At 43.0% G+C, this 17500-nt stretch overlaps 1 protein-coding gene across 1 annotated transcript in view; it reads right to left on the bottom strand.

Moving 5' to 3' along the window:
* The window catches only part of LOC127949404 (integrin alpha-L-like), a 56710-nt gene extending 56452 nt beyond the window's left edge, over positions 1-258 (bottom strand). Inside the window, exon 1 of the mRNA XM_052546613.1 lies at positions 57-258. Coding sequence (XP_052402573.1) covers positions 57-132 — 76 coding nt within the window. The 5' untranslated portion in view covers positions 133-258. The remainder of the gene's footprint in view (positions 1-56) is intronic.
* Positions 259-17500: the final 17242 nt, after the last annotated feature.

Raw genomic sequence — 17500 nt, 5'->3', positions numbered from 1 at the left:
TTACATACTAACGCAAAAAATGCAATGAATGTTGAATGTTTCAGGGCATTTCTTACCCCACATGAAGAGAATCAAGCCGAGCGTCTCCATCCTGCTGCTGCTCGTCTGTGTGACACACATCTTCCTGTTCATTTCTTCATGACAAACTCATTTCCTCCTTAACACGATGTTTCTCACCCTCGCAGGGCGTGTGAGTGTGTGTGCGTTTGTGTGTGTGTGTTTCTCACAGATCTAACAGCAGCAGTGTGTCCATGCATCATGATGCTTGCAATAATCACTGAGAAGCACACATCTGACCTAAACACCAGTGTACATCACAGGAAGGGTGGATTTAACACACACAGACACACAGATATCACGAACTTGCATATTGTGCAACACAAACATCAACATACACACACACACACACACACACACACACACACACACACACACACACACACTGCATCAGAAAAGGGAACAAAAGCACTGTGGTGAAAATGTTTTTAATGAAAAGTGATAATGTTTACCCCAGAAACAGAGCTGTGCTTTTGTCTTATTTTTTTAATAATGAAAACATGCACATCATGTACAGTAAGTATTTAGCACATGATTTTGTGTAAGCTGATATAAAACAGAAGAAATACAGAAGCATTATAACATGAAGAAGCCAAAATACCAAATATGAGGTTACAATAAGTATTTGTATCATACAATTGTGGAAAAAAAAAAACACAAATATTTGTATTTTTCTACATTGCTGCAGAAATGATATTTAAGGAACCGTTCACCACAAAAAAAAGAAAGAAAATGAGACATCACTCTGTGATCGCCATGCTCCTAAAGCTCTGATAAGCACAATGAAGGAATCATAATAATAAATAAGTAATGTCCTGTATTTTTTTTTTACTTTATATATATATATATATATATATATATATATAAACATATTATAACATTAGAACTCAACAGAAAAATTGCTTAGTCACCTTAATGGAAATGAATGTCAGATTATACAAGTCAATTGTAATGACGGTGAAGCCAAAGCTGTGTTAGAATCCATTTGCAGAAGTTTATTTTTTAAAAAAAACAGTTCAACCATCCAAATCGTGAAGCAGAAATCAGAGTCGAGGTCACAGGCAAAGGGGTCAAAATCATAGAAAACAATCCAACCAGCAAACAAGCAAAAGGGGCAATCCAAAGGCAAAAATCCAGAGAAACAGGCAAAAAGTCAAACACAGTGTAATCAAATCAGACAATGGAAAAATGCTTGGTAAGGCAGTAGAACTGGCAATACTTCGCAAATCATGTTTCGGCCTGGCCATGCTTAAATGGCTGCCAAACAGGAAGTGATAGTAGAAGCAGAGGGAGCGGCACCAGTCAATACTCAGGCGAGGGCTTCCTCTGCTGGCGTGGCGTTACAGGATCCCCCCCCCTAGGAGCGCCTCCTGGCGCTCGACGGGGACGTCCCCGTAGTCGGGGTGCTGGACGATCGGGTCTGGCTTGATGGAAATCCTTGATGAGTGATGGATCCAGGATGTCGGAGGTGGCTACCCATGATCTCTCTTCAGGTCCATAGCCCTCCCAGTCCACCAGGTATTGGAGCTGACCCCCTCTGCGTCTTGAGTCCAGCAATTCCTTCACCTTGTATGCAGGTGATCCATTTATGTCCAGTGGTGGCGGTGGCTCTTGGTTCTCAGCATTGGGGTCAACATCCGGATGGACCGGTTTGAGGAGCGAGACATGGAAGGATGGGGAGATACGGTAGTTAACGGGAAGTTCAAGCTGGTATGTGACCTCATTAATCTGTTTTATTATTTTGAAAGGTCCAATATACCTTGGGCTGAGTTTTCTGCTAGGTAGCCGCAGTTTGAGGTCTCTCGTAGAAAGCCAGACCCGTTGTCCTGGTTGGTAGGGAGGGTGTGGGCGACGTCGTCTGTTAGCCTGGAATTCTTGGGTTCTGACGGCTCTCTGTAGACGAACATGAGCACTGTCCCACACCCTCTCACTACGTCTGATCCAGTCATCAACTGCAGGTACTGTTGAGGGTTCACCAGACCACGGAAACAAGGGGGGTTGGTATCCCAAGACGCATTGGAAAGGGGTCAAGCCAGTGGAGGAGTGGGTCAGGGAGTTTTGGGCATACTCAGCCCATGGAAGAAATTCTGCCCATCGGTTCTGTTCACGGCTGCAATATGTTCTGAGATACCTGCCAATTTCCTGGTTCAACCTCTCCACTTGGCCGTTTGATTGTGGATGGTATCCTGATGTAAGGCTTATGTTGATGTCAAGTTGTTTACAAAAAGCTTTCCAAACCTGAGAGGTAAACTGAGGTCCTCTATCCGACACAATATCCTCAGGTAAGCCATAAACTCTGAAGACATGGTGAAATAGGGCTTGAGCCATTTCCATGGCAGTGGGAAGACTTTTGAGAGGGATCAGACGGCAGGCTTTAGAGAAGCGATCAATGATTACTAGTATGGTGGTGAAACCAGTGGAGAGAGGCAGGTCTGTTACAAAGTCTATGGACAAGTGGGACCAAGGACGCTGTGGAATGGGTAACGGTTGAAGGAGGCCAGAGGGTAGTTCTTTGGGTGTCTTGGATTGAGCGCAGATTTGACAGGACTTGACATAGGTTACCACATCCTTGGTCATTGAAGGCCACCAGAAAGAGTCCTGTAGCAGATAGAGAGTGCGTGAAATTCCAGGATGTCCTGAGCTCAAAGTGGTGTGAACCCATTGCATAACTCGGAGACGCAAACCTTGAGGCACAAAGCACTTATTCAGGGGACAATTTGTGGGTGGTGGCTCTTGTTGATGGGCCCGCTGGATCTCTTCCATAATGTCCCAGGTTACTGGAGCAATGATAACAGATGGTGGGAGGATAGATTCAGGTGTGACATTGTCTACGGGAGGATCGTGACATCTAGATAGAGCATCAGCCTTACTGTTTTTGCTGCCAGGTCTGTAGGTGACTGTAAACTGGAAACGGGTGAAGAATAAAGACCAACGGGCTTGACGTGGATTCAGGCGTTTGGCACTCTTGATATATTCCAGGTTTTTGTGGTCGGTGATTACTTGGAATGGGTGGACTGCTCCCTCAAGCCAGTGTCTCCATTCTTCAATAGCTGCTTTCATGGACAACAGTTCTTTATTGCCTACATCATAGTTGCACTCAGCAGAAGTCAATTTCCTTGAGAAGAATGCACAGGGGTAGAGCTTGCCAGGCTGACCATGACGTTGAGAAAGGACGGCTCCAATTCCACAATCAGATGCATCCACTTCTAACACAAAAGGTAGATTAGGATCAGGGTGCTTGAGGATTGGGGCCGTTGTGAAACTATACTTGAGTTTGGTGAATGCCTGGATAGCTTCCTGAGTCCATTTAAGTTTGGATGGTTTGCCTTTTAACAGTGATGTTAGGGGGGATGCAATCAGACTGTAATTACGAATGAACCGCCGGTAAAAGTTTGCAAAACCAAGGAAACGTTGTAGTTCCTTGACTGTAGTGGGTTGTGGCCAGTCGGTGACTGCTCTGACCTTGGAGTTATCCATCTCCACACCCTGGTAACTGATGTTGTACCCAAGAAAGGACGTTTGCTTGACATGAAACTCACATTTCTCTGCCTTGATGTATAGTTGATTATCCAGCAGGCGGGAGAGTACTGTCTTGACATCTTGGATGTGTTCAGATTCTGTCTTGGAGTAAATCAGTATGTCATCTTTGTATGCTATCACATATTGGTTCAAGAGATCTCTGAATATTTCATTGATAAAAGATTGGAAGACTGCTGGGGCATTAGCAAGTCCATACGGCATGACCAAATACTCATAGTGCCCCCTAGTGGTGAGGAAGGCAGTTTTCCATTCATCACCTTCACGAATGCGGATCAAGTTGTACGCACTTCTGAGGTCCAGCTTCGTGTAAACCCTTGCTTCACGTAGTTGTTCCAGTGCAGATGGAACCAGTGGAAGGGGGTAACGGAACTTGATAGTTACATTATTTAGCCCTCTGTAGTCTATGCATGGCCGTAAGCCTCCATCTTTCTTTTCTACAAAGAAAAACCCTGCAGCCGCTGGAGAGGTGGAGGGACGGATAAATCCAGAGTTCATGGCTTCTTCAATGTATTCTTCCATGGCTTGAGTCTCGTTACGTGACAAAGGGTAAACCTTGCTCTTAGGAGGCATGGCATTGGGCAACAAATCAATAGCACAGTCCCATGGTCGGTGAGGTGGTAACTGTGTGGCTTTGATTTTACTGAAAACTTCAGAGAATTCTTTGTAACAGGATGGAATTTTAGTATTTTGAGTGGTGTTTGGGCTTTCAATAGTGGTCATTAAACAGGGCTTGATTATGGTGGAGTGCATACACTGGTTTTGGCAGAATTCAGACCAATGGGTTAACTCACCATGATGCCAGGAAAAAACTGGGTCATGAACAGCTAACCAGGGGTATCCAAGGATAATATCATATCTTGGGGAGTCAATGACATAGAATGAGATGGCCTCTTGATGGAAAAGTCCAACATGGAGTTGTAGTGGTTGTGTTTGGTGGTTGATGCCATCTCCTATGAGGGTGTTGTTAACAGCACTAATCTTGATGGATGGCACACAGGGTTGCGTGGGAAGGTTGAACTTGCTAATGATGTCCTTGTGAATGAGATTTAGGGCAGCTCCAGAATCGATTAGCGCTGTTAAATCAATGGAAGTACTTTCAGTAGATAGTCGAACTGGAAAAGTCAATGATTTGGTAGGAAGGAGAGAAAATTGTTCAACACTCACCTGGGTAGTTATCTTGGTGTTTTTCCGGGCTTTGTGTGGACATGTTATGCTGTGGTGGCCTGTTTCACCACAGTAGTAGCACAGATTGAGTTGACGTCGTCGATTTCTCTCCTCTTCCGTGAGTCTTGAAAAACCCAGTTGCATGGGCTCCTGGCTAAGCATTGACATGGGTTGGAGAACATGAGAAAGCTGGGGTGTGACTGTAGCACTGGAGTGTGATATCTTCCTCTTGGGAGCATTCCTCATAAGATTATCGATCTTGATAGCAAGAGTGATATATTCATTCAAAGAACAGTTCTCCCCTTTGCAGGCCAGTTCAGTTTGTAGGTCGAGGTTCAGACTTTGTCGAAACACAGCCTTTAATGAGACATCATTCCAGCCACTTTGTGCAGCGAGGGTTCTAAACTCAATAGCATAATCTGCAGCGGTGCGATTGTCTTGAGATAGATGAAGCAATTGTGTGGAAATATCTTTGCCCCCAGCGGGATATTCAAACACATCTCGTAATTGTTGAATAAAATAGGTATAGGAGGAACGAAACAAATGATCCGTCTCCCAGACTGCTGCAGCCCAATCGATTGCTTTACCAGAGAGCAGTGACATTAGAAAAGCACATTTCTTTTCACCTGAGTGAAACTGTTCTTCCTGGTTAGCAAAAAAAATCTCCACTTGACGAATAAAACCCCGGCATTGTTCAGCTGAACCGTCAAACTTCTCTGGCATAGCCAGTCTTACCGTCTGTGGTGTTGGAGAGGGAAGTGATCGTATATAATGGGTTAGGTGTTCATTTGCAGCCTGAAGTTTGTTGAGTTGATCCTGGTAATTCTTGAGCATTTCACCTTGATAAGCAAAAGCAGCTTGAAGCTGGGAAACTTCCGCTGGATTCATAGGAGGCGAAGTATTCTGTAATGACGGTGAAGCCGAAGCTCTGTTAGAATCCATTTGCAGAAGTTTATTTTAAAAAAAAACAGTTCAACCATCCAAATCGTGAAGCAGAAATCAGAGTCGAGGTCACAGGCAAAGGGGTCAAAATCATAGAAAACAATCCAACCAGCAAACAAGCAAAAGGGGCAATCCAAAGGCAAAAATCCAGAGAAACAGGCAAAAAGTCAAACACAGTGTAATCAAATCAGACAATGGAAAAATGCTTGGTAAGGCAGTAGAACTGGCAATACTTTGCAAATCATGTTTCGGCCTGGCCATGCTTAAATGTCTGCCAAACAGGAAGTGATAGTAGAAGCAGAGGGAACGGCACCAGTCAATACTCAGGCAAGGGCTCCCTCTGCTGGCGTGGCGTTACATCAATAAACACTTCATGATGGAATTAACACAATTCTTCCTCTCCTATAGTAGAGAATGAGTGGAACTGTTCATCAGGGGGTCTATAGTGCACTGTCTGATGTGATACTGTAGCTGACGGCTGAATTTTATCTCTGATAGTATTGATTTTAGAAGTAGTTCATAAAGTCATTACTGCTGTAGTGTTGGGAAATGTCAACACTTGTTGAGGCTTTATTTTTCGTTAATTTAGCCACTGTATTGAATAACCAGACGAAACCAGTAGTTCAATTCCAGGCTGCAGCAAAGTCAGATTGTGCAGAAGAATCATCTGTTTCCTGTGGTCTTGTCCTGGTGCTCCTCTGAGACAAGGTCTTTACAGGGGATCTGTATCTGGGGCTCTAGTTTGCTCTAGGCTGGGGCTCTAGAGTGTAAAGAGGAAAATGTTTTAAAAAGCATGTGAGAGTTAGACAAATCGTTAATTTTGTTATGGTAGTATGACCTTTCAGATAAGGAAGCAACTTAGCAGATAAGGAAGATAGGAGTGACTGATACATATTAAGGTCAGTAGTATTTTTGGATTTGCGGCACACCCTTTCAGCAGCTCTAAGCTTAGAATGGTGTTCGCGTAGAACATCAGATAACCAAGGAGCAGAAGGGGTGTTACGGGCTGGCCTGGAAGACAAGGGGCAAACAGTGTCTAAACAAGATGTAAGAATGGAGCAGAAAGTATCAGTAGCACTGTTAGCATCCAAAGATGCAAACAGTTTATGGGAAGGAAGTGAAGATGAAACCATTGCAGATAGCCGGGAGGGTGAGGTTTATCAAGGTGGATGTTGAAATCTCCAAGCACAACTAGGGGAGTACCATCCTCAGGAAAGGTTGAAAGCAACACATCTAATATATCAAAAAAGTTACCCAGTGGTCCTGGAGGTTGATAGACAACTAAAAAATGTATTTTAAAAGGGTAGGTAACAGTAACTGAATGAGATTCAAAGGAGCTGTTGATACACAAAGATGGTAAAGGATTACATTTCCAATCATTAGAGATGAGCAGACCAGTACCTCCACCTCTTCCAGTCAAACGGGGAGAGTGGGAAAATGAGAAATTATTGGAGAGCGCTGCAGGTGTAGCAGTGTCCTCTGGTTTGATCCAGGTCTCTGTCAGTGCCATGAGATTAAGCTTTGAATGACTAATAATAGAATTAATGAATTTGGCTTTGTTTACAGCAGACTGGCAATTCCAGAGACCAATAGAAAAAGAAAATAGTGTATTAGCAGACATAGGCAAAGTGTGCAGGTTGTTAGGATTACACTGCCTCCTGTGTTAAAATACATAATGTAGGCTAATACAATGTAAAAAAAAAAAAAAAAAATTTGCGTCAACTAAAAAAAATAAGGCAACTTATTGCAAGCGCTGTTTTGAGTAAACTTAACAAACGGGGACTAAAGTCCACCCAACTTACAATAGTTTAATATCACAAGTTGTCACAACATAAATAATCATGTTAACCTAAAAGAATATCAGAATTTTTTTTTTGTTTACTTTACACAAGGCCTATTATCTATAAGCATACACAATTTTAAAGTGAAATAAGTGAAATTCAGCCAAGTATGGTGACTTATACTCAGTATTCATGCTCTACATTTAACCCACCCAAATTGCGCGCACACACACACACACACAAAGAGAGAGAGCAGTGTTCATCATTTATGCTGCAGCACCCAGGGAGCAGTTGGGGGTTCAGTGTCTTGCTCAAGGACACCTCAGTCGTGTTATTGCCGACCCAAGATTCAAACCCACAACCCTAGGGTTAGAAGTCAAACTCTCTAACCACTAGGTTATGACTTTATATTATTCAAATTAGTCTAAATAAATAAAAGACCATAACACAGGTCAAATAACTTTTTTATTATTGAAAGATTGTGTCCAAAGCACAAGCACATACCAAGTCTTGTACATTAACTTCTTTACTCAATGCATTTTACACTGAACTCAACACATGGTACATAATGCATGTTAAATAAATCCAGTGTTAATTATACCTTCATATGTTAGTAGTCTTCTAGCATGAAGTCACATGTATTTAACATTTTTGTTTGTTTTTAAAGGAACTATAATGTGAAAATTACTATATTGCGTATTTTAACATCAACCTAATCCACTGGGCAAAGTTATGTACAGTGGACGTCTTTTTATGTCTTTGCAGACGTTGAAAAGACGTCCACTGAGGAGACAGAATGTTTTTATGACGTCTTTTTTTTTAAAAAATTTTATGTCTTCTGTACGTCTGATATAGACGTTCACAGATCCTCCTCCTTACTTTATTTCTGTCAGACATTTAGAGAAGCTTTTATTGAGAATTAACAGAGGTTTCAATGTTGATACTTGATTTATTTTAGGTCACCATTGTGGTGATCAGTGTTTGGTTTAGTTGTGATCTTGGTCCAGTTACTTTCTTGTTTTACCTTATCTTTTGCTGCTGTAACAGTGTATTTTAAAACACTGTTTTTGTGGCAAAGAAAGACAAAGTTTAAGAGAGCTCAGGTTTTATCAGCTCATGGGAGCCATGGATGAATTTTGAAAGGTGGCACCCAGAATGCACTGCAACATGCTTTTTTGATTTTCACCATTGTTGAGTTTCACAGGTTGATTCTTGATGTTTGCACGTCTAACGATTTTTTGAACAATTTTTAAGAAATTCCTCAGATTGTATTTAAAATACTGGAAATACTTTGTTGAAGAGTCACAGGGCTCCAATAATCAACAATTTAACTTTAAATCAGTAATTCAAGAATAACAATAGTCTTTGCGTGTCCATCAGTTTTATAACTCAGTTATAACAGCCAATTAAAACCTGGCTTTATCATTTTAGGGGACAAGAGCCCAAACTAAAGCAAACACTGACCACTATAATGGTGACACCATTAAAAAAGTGATTTTCATCTTTGTTGATTCTTCATGTTAACATCAGGTTAATGACGTCAATAATGGTCAATCATCCCTCAATTAATCACTTAATTATCTCATTAACTTTAACTCTGCTTCAGTGTTAATTTAACACTCCTATTCTAACACTTTCACACTCTTGAGTGTGGTCTCACATGTACTCCCAGCTGAGTTCATTTCATGCTGGATTTTTTGCTGTGTATGTACCATGTGTTGAGTTCAGTGTAAAATGCATTGAGTAAAGAAGTTAATATACAAGACTTGGTATGTCCTTGTGCTTTGGACACAAACTTTCAATAATAAAAAAAAAGTTATTTGAAGCTAGTTGCTCCAGAGGCTTAAAAGGTGAGTTTTTCCAAAGGATTACTCATGATTTTGAGCTCACAACACTTGAAATCTTAAGTTTATGCATTTCGAAGGTAAATTAGTTAAATTAACGCATATTTTTAAGTGACAGGGCCAAAATGCAAAAATTAGTCAAAAATTAGTTCAAAATTTAGTTTAGTCAACATTACTTGATTTTTTTAAGTCAAGACAACATAAGGGTTTACAGTGATATATATCAATGAACTGGCAGATCTTCTGGACCAGTCCAACAGTCCAGGATTACAATCACACCACACAGAGGTCAAATATTTACTGTATGCAGACGACTTACTAATTCTGTCTAAAACACCAGAAGGTCTTCAGAACAACCTCGACATTTTAACTAAATACTGCCAGGATTGGGCCTTAGACGTCAACATCCCAAAAACTAAGATTATGATATTTCAGAAAAAAAAACAGAAATCTAGAACATAAACATTTATTTACTTTAAACAACACCACACTTCAGCATACTTTACACTATATTTATCTTGGTCTGGATTTAACTCCCACTGGAACTTTCAAATGGGCAATTAGAACATTACTTATAAAAGCCCGCAGGGCACTGCACGCTATACGAATGAAATTATTCAGAATAAACATCCCCATCAGAATCTGGACAAAGATCTTGGATAGTGTCATTCTGCCCATTGCCCTGTATGGAAGCGAGATCAGGGGCCCAGCAGCCATAAACACACTTCAGCGCTGGGGAAGTGAGAATGAAATGTGGGAAAAAAGTGAAATGAATACACCTTAGGCTGAAGGGAAAGTACATTTACAATGCAGAAGAAGACATTTCAACACAAATGTTTTCTAGAGTAGTTTCTGTTCATTAGTATGATTGAACCGGATCATCAAGGGTCAGAAGCAAAGACAGTGGTTTATAGAATGGGATTTAAATACATAAAGGATATTTGTGTTGTTTAACATTTATTATTGCAGGTTTGCATCATATTCAGTGTTGCATTATTTTTATTCATTTTGAGGAATACTGAAACTGTATTTTTATTTATTTTTTATTTTTTTTTGCGAGATGAATTATATAATTATATATACAAATACTAATATTTGTTTTATAACTACAGTAACATCTTATGATTTCTCTCAACATAGGGACAGGAGTGAATTGTGATAATAAATAAATGGAGATGTAGGTATTTTAAGAGTGAATCTGTTAAAAGCCTGTTGAAGAGACCAGACCTGAGCTACTCTCACAACTATACAATGACAAGTACTTATTACAATAACGAGAAATATGAGCAATATGAAATGCCTAAAATAGTCTAACAGGCAACAAAATAAAGGCTAAATTTTGTCAATTATTTGTAGATGTTAGCCAGCTAGCTAGCTAGTTCGACTTATTAGCAAAGCGCATACTTTTCACTTTAATTGCAGGCAAGGATAATTGCTTAAACTGAATTATTTAATTTTATGAATGCAAGATTATAGTCCTAGTCGTGGTCTTTTTCAAAAGACATGTAGACACATTTTGGTGAATTAAAAGCAAGCAGTGATGTAACTGAAATTAAAATATTACAAAAGCTTGCATTTATTTTAAAATTAAGTCAGTTTAAATAAACTGCTAACTCAAGTAAAACCGTTCCACGGTGTCAGTGTTGTCAGTTAAGATGTTCTAAAAAGTCTATTTCAAAATACTACATAAACTTCACGGGTTAATACACATTCCTTAACTTGTGATTTTTACCTGTATATTGATATTTACTGTCGAACATGACATGTCAAATCTTATGAATTTTCGTTTATGTCTATTTTATTTTATTCTAACACTATTTTAATCAGTTTGATGGTTGATCAGTACTAAAATTATGTTAACTTTCAGAAATTGCATACTTCTGACCAAAACCCCCTTCTACAGGCCCCTTCAGTCATTTTGGGCCCTAGACAACTGCAAGATATGTCTCCTGTGCCACGGGTCGGGCCTGCTTCAGAGACTCAGAACACTCCTGAGCTCCAGACACTCCGGGAACATGACACATTCAATATTACTTGGTGGAGGACCTGCTTCCTTTTTTGGTAACACATCATATTTACAAATTAAAATGACGTGACATACAGCCAAGTATATTTACAAATATAGTGACCCATATGCAGAATTCGTGCTGTACATTTAACCCATCCAAAGTGCACACACAGCATGAACACACGCGCGCGCACGCACACGCGCACACACACACACACACACACACACACACACACACACAGAGCAATTTGGGGTTCAGTGCCTTGCTCAAGGGCACCTCAGCAATGGTATTGACACACAAAACTCAAACCCACAACCTTAGTGTTAAAAGTCTAAAGGGGCGGTCACACTAGACTTTAAACGTGCAAAATTATTTTGGACACCGCTGCGAATATGGGTGGGAGCAAGATAAAACGGTCTCTCATCAATTATCACAATGTGGATTAATATGTGCTTGTACTGTGTCTTTTGCGACGGTGTTGAAAGCGTATTATTATACTGTACTCTCTGTATCTCTCTCTCTATAAATATATACACCCTAAGCAATAAAAAATTATACAACATTCTCATTCAAATGTACCATCTGTTCCTGTTTCAACGGACACTGCAAACCATGCAGCTTCTTCTTTAAATTTTTTTTATTATCTTTTAAATATGTAGTATATAAAATAGTACGCTGCGCTACAGCTAAAGTTATATAGCGCTTCCTTCATTTTTGAATTTCTGTACAGAGAGGTCACGCAGTGACGTATCAATCTTCTACTGGTCCCACATCTTCACCGGATGCGAATTTGCAGGTCAGAGTTCACCAAACTTGAACTTTGGAACGTAGCGAAATGCAAACTTTTTCACATAAGCTTGCGTTTCCGGTCTGACGCATTGGCATGCGTATGAATGGAAGTCAATGGAACGAAAATTGCAGTGTGACCGCCCCATAACTCTCTAACCGCTAAACCACGACTTCCCCAGAATGCTCTAATGCTCCAACTATGACTTTTAAAGAACTGACAAATTCTAAGAGAGTGTGTACATTCACTTCCTGCCTGTGCAAGACTCAAACTCACAACCTAGTTAGAGAGTTAGAGAGTGAACACATCTGCAGTAGTAATACCATTAAAGTATTTTTATTTTGTTTTTTATATTCTGCTATGTACAATGACTTGGCAAAAAAGTATGTAAGTCTGTTTGTGTGTGTGTTTGTGTGTGTGTGTGTGTGCTCTTGTTTTTGTGACATATCAGGACACAGCTCTGTATAATGTCATGGGTATGACACAGGTATTACAAGGAGAGGGTGACTTATGAGGACATAACCCATGCCCCATTTTTCAAAACACTTATAAATCATACAGAATGAGTTTTTTTGAGAAAGTAAAAATGCACAAAGTTTCCTGTTTCCTGTCCTGAGGGTTAGGGTTAGGGGTAGGGCCATAGAATATACAGTTTCTACAGTATAAAAACCATTACAGGAGTCTTCTCACTAACACTGGCCACACACTCGGCTACAGGAGTGCTCTCACACACACTACACACTGTCCACACACTCATCTACAGCAGTGTTCTCTCACACACTACACACTGTCCACACACTCAACTACAGCAGTGTTCTCTCACACACTACACACTGTCCACACGATCAGCTACAGGAGTGCTCTCACACACACTACACACTGTCCACACGATCAGCTACAGGAGTGCTCTCACACACACTACACACTGTCCACACACTCAGCTACAGGAGTGCTCTCACACACACTACACACTGTCCACACACTCAGCTACAGGAGTGCTCTCACACACACTACACACTGTCCACACACTCTGCTACAGGAGTGTTCTCACACACACTACACACTGTCCACACGATCAGCTACAGGAGTGTTCTCTCACACACTACACACTGTCCTCACGATCAGCTACAGGAGTGCTCTCACACACACTACACACTGTCCACAAACTCAGCTACAGGAGTGCTCTCACACACACTACACACTGTCCACACACTCTGCTACAGGAGTGATCTCACACACACTACACACTGTCCACACGATCAGCTACAGGAGTGCTCTCACACACACTACACACTGTCCACACACTCTGCTACAGGAGTGTTCTCACACACACTACACACTGTCCACACGATCAGCTACAGGAGTGTTCTCTCACACACTACACACTGTCCTCACGATCAGCTACAGGAGTGCTCTCACACACACTACACACTGTCCACAAACTCAGCTACAGGAGTGCTCTCACACACACTACACACTGTCCACACACTCTGTTACAGGAGTGATCTCACACACACTACACACTGTCCACACGATCAGCTACAGGAGTGTTCTCTCACACACTACACACTGTCCTCACGATCAGCTACAGGAGTGTTCTCTCACACACTACACACTGTCCTCACGATCAGCTACAGGAGTGTTCTCTCACACACTACACACTGTCCACACGATCAGCTACAGGAGTGCTCTCTCACACACTACACACTGTCCACACACTCTGCTACTGGAGTGTTCTCACACACACTACACACTGTCCACACGATCAGCTACAGGAGTGCTCTCACACACACTACACACTGTCCACAAACTCAGCTACAGGAGTGCTCTCACACACACTACACACTGTCCACACACTCTGCTACAGGAGTGATCTCACACACACACTACACACTGTCCACACGATCAGCTACAGGAGTGTTCTCTCACACACTACACACTGTCCTCACGATCAGCTACAGGAGTGTTCTCTCACACACTACACACTGTCCTCACGATCAGCTACAGGAGTGTTCTCTCACACACTACACACTGTCCACACGGATCAGCTACAGGAGTGCTCTCACACACACTACACTGTCCACACACTCTGCTACAGTAGTGTTCTCACACACACTACACACTGTCCACACACTCTGCTACAGGAGTGCTCTCACACACACTACACACTGTCCACACACTCTGCTACAGGAGTGATCTCACACACACTACACACTGTCCACACACTCGGCTACAGGAGTGCTCTCACACACACTACACACTGTCCACACACTCATCTACAGGAGTGCTCTCACACACACTACACACTGTCCACAAACTCAGCTACAGGTGTGCTCTCACACACACTACACACTGTCCACACACTCAGCTACAGGAGTGCTCTCACACACACTACACACTGTCCACACACTCGGCTACAGGAGTGCTCTCTCACACACTACACACTGTCCACACGATCAGCTACAGGAGTGCTCACACACACACTACACACTGTCCACACACTCAGCTACAGGAGTGCTCTCACACACACTACACACTGTCCACACACTCGGCTACAGGAGTGCTCTCTCACACACTACACACTGTCCACACGATCAGCTACAGGAGTGCTCACACACACACTACACACTGTCCACACACTCAGCTACAGGAGTGCTCTCACACACACTACACACTGTCCACACACTCGGCTACAGGAGTGCTCTCTCACACACTACACATTGTCCACAAGATCAGCTACAGGAGTGCTCACACACACACTACACACTGTCCACACACTCTGCTACAGGAGTGCTCTCACACACACTACACACTGTCCACACACTCATCTACAGCAGTGTTCTCTCACACACTACACACTGTCCACACACTCATCTACAGCAGTGTTCTCTCACACACTACACACTGTCCACACGATCAGCTACAGGAGTGCTCTCACACACACTACACACTGTCCACACGATCAGCTACAGGAGTGCTCTCACACACACTACACACTGTCCACACGATCAGCTACAGGAGTGTTCTCACACACACTACACACTGTCCACACACTCAGCTACAGGAATGTTCTCACACACACTACACACTGTCCACACACTCGGCTACAGGAGTGATCTCACACACTACACACTGTCCACACACTGCTACAGGAGTGCTCTCACACACACTACACACTGTCCACACACACATCTACAGGAGTGTTCTCACATACACTACACACTGTGTCAGGACTCGGGTATGATCTGTCCTTTTTATTTTTATATATATTTTTTTCGTTTCTACTCATTTTTCTACACTTGTTTTCGTTTTGTTTCCTTTTTTTCTCTCTGATTTTTAATATATTTTTCTGTTTTTTCTTCCCTTCGCTCTAGCGCCAGCTGATCTCACTCAGCAATCTAGGCTGCGGCTTGTCTGACGCACCTGTTCCCTCTATCTCATTAATCACCCTATTTATTCTGCTTGATTTTCACCCATCCTTGTCAGTGTGTTCTGTGACCTTTTGGCGTTTGGCTTCGGTTCTGTCCTGTTCTGGTCAGTTTGCTTGTTGGTTTGTCTGCCCAGCTGGTGTAACCTGTGCTTTGCCCTCAGAGGATTTCGGACCGCTCTTCTGGTTTTCGACCTGGACTGTTTTTGACTCTGGTACTGCCCGCCGTTCTCAGCCCTGTCTGCACCTCGCTTGACCCCTTGTCTGCCCAACTATTCTCCTGCCTGCCGCTTTGGATTTGTTGCTCCCTCTCTCCTGGCGTTCTCGGAGGCTGAGTGCACGACCTGCCCGCTGAGCAGTTTGAAGTCAAGACTGATTTTTCCCCCAGTGGGTTTTTGTTTTGTTTTTTGACGTTAAGACGTCCTCTTTAATAAAATACTATTTTTCAGCCTCATTCCGCTCCTGGGTCCTCATCTGTCCTGACACACTGTCCACACACTCATCTACAGGAGTGCTCTCTCACACACTACACACTGTCCACACACTCAGCTACAGGAGTGTTCTCACACACACTACACATTGTCCACACACTCATCTACAGGAGTGCTCTCTCACACACTCTACACACTGTCCACACACTCGGCTACAGGAGTGTTCTCACGCACACTGCTCACAGTCCTTACGATCAGCTACAGGAGTGCTCTCTCACACACTCTACACACTGTACACACTGTCCACACGATCAGCTACAGGAGTGCTCTCACACACTCTACACACTGTCCACACACTCGGCTACAGGAGTGTTCTCACACACACTACACACTGTCCACACGATCAGCTACAGGAGTGCTCTCACACACACTAAGTGAAAGTGAAAGTGACATTCAGCCAAGTATGGTGACCCATACTCAGAATTTGTGCTCTGCTTTTAACCCATCCGAAATGCACACACACAGAGCAGTGAACACACACACACACACACACACACTGTGAGCACACACCCGGAGCAGTGGGCAGCCATTTATGCTGCGGCGCCCGGGGAGCAGTTGGGGGTTCGATGCCTTGCTCAAGGGCTCCTAAGTCGTGGTATTGAAGGTGGAGAGAGAACTGTACATGCACTCCCCCCACCCACAATTCCGTCCGGCCCGAGACTAGAACTCACAACCCTTCGATTGGGAGTCCGACTCTCTAACCATTAGGCCACGACTTCCCCTTGCCACACTGTCCACACACTCGGCTACAGGAGTGTTCTCACACACACTACACACTGTCCACACGATCAGCTACAGGAGTGTTCTCACACACACTACACATTGTCCACACACTCATCTACAGGAGTGCTCTCTCACACACTCTACACACTGTCCACACACTCGGCTACAGGAGTGTTCTCACACACACTACACACTGTCCACACGATCAGCTACAGGAGTGCTCTCTCACAGACTCTACACACTGTCCACACACTTGGCTACAGGAGTGTTCTCACACACACTACACACTGTCCACACGATCAGCTACAGGAGTGTTCTCACACACACTACACATTGTCCACACACTCATCTACAGGAGTGCTATCTCACACACTCTACACACTGTCCACACACTCGGCTACAGGAGTGTTCTCACACACACTGCTCACAGTCCTCACGATCAGCTACAGGAGTGTTCTCACACATACTACACATTGTCCACACACTCATCTACTGGAGTGCTCTCTCACACACTCTACACACTGTCCACACACTCGGCTACAGGAGTGTTCTCACACACACTGCTCACAGTCCTCACGATCAGCTACAGGAGTGCTCTCTCACACACTCTACACACTGTCCACACACTCGGCTACAGGAGTGTTCTCACACACACTACACACTGTCCACACGATCAGCTACAGGAGTGCTCTCACACACTCTACACACTGTCCACACACTCGGCTACAGGAGTGT

Source organism: Carassius gibelio, chromosome B1, assembly GCF_023724105.1.
Source record: "Carassius gibelio isolate Cgi1373 ecotype wild population from Czech Republic chromosome B1, carGib1.2-hapl.c, whole genome shotgun sequence".
NCBI classification, from domain to species: Eukaryota; Metazoa; Chordata; class Actinopteri; order Cypriniformes; family Cyprinidae; genus Carassius; species Carassius gibelio.
This window is presented reverse-complemented; position numbering and strand designations above follow the sequence as displayed.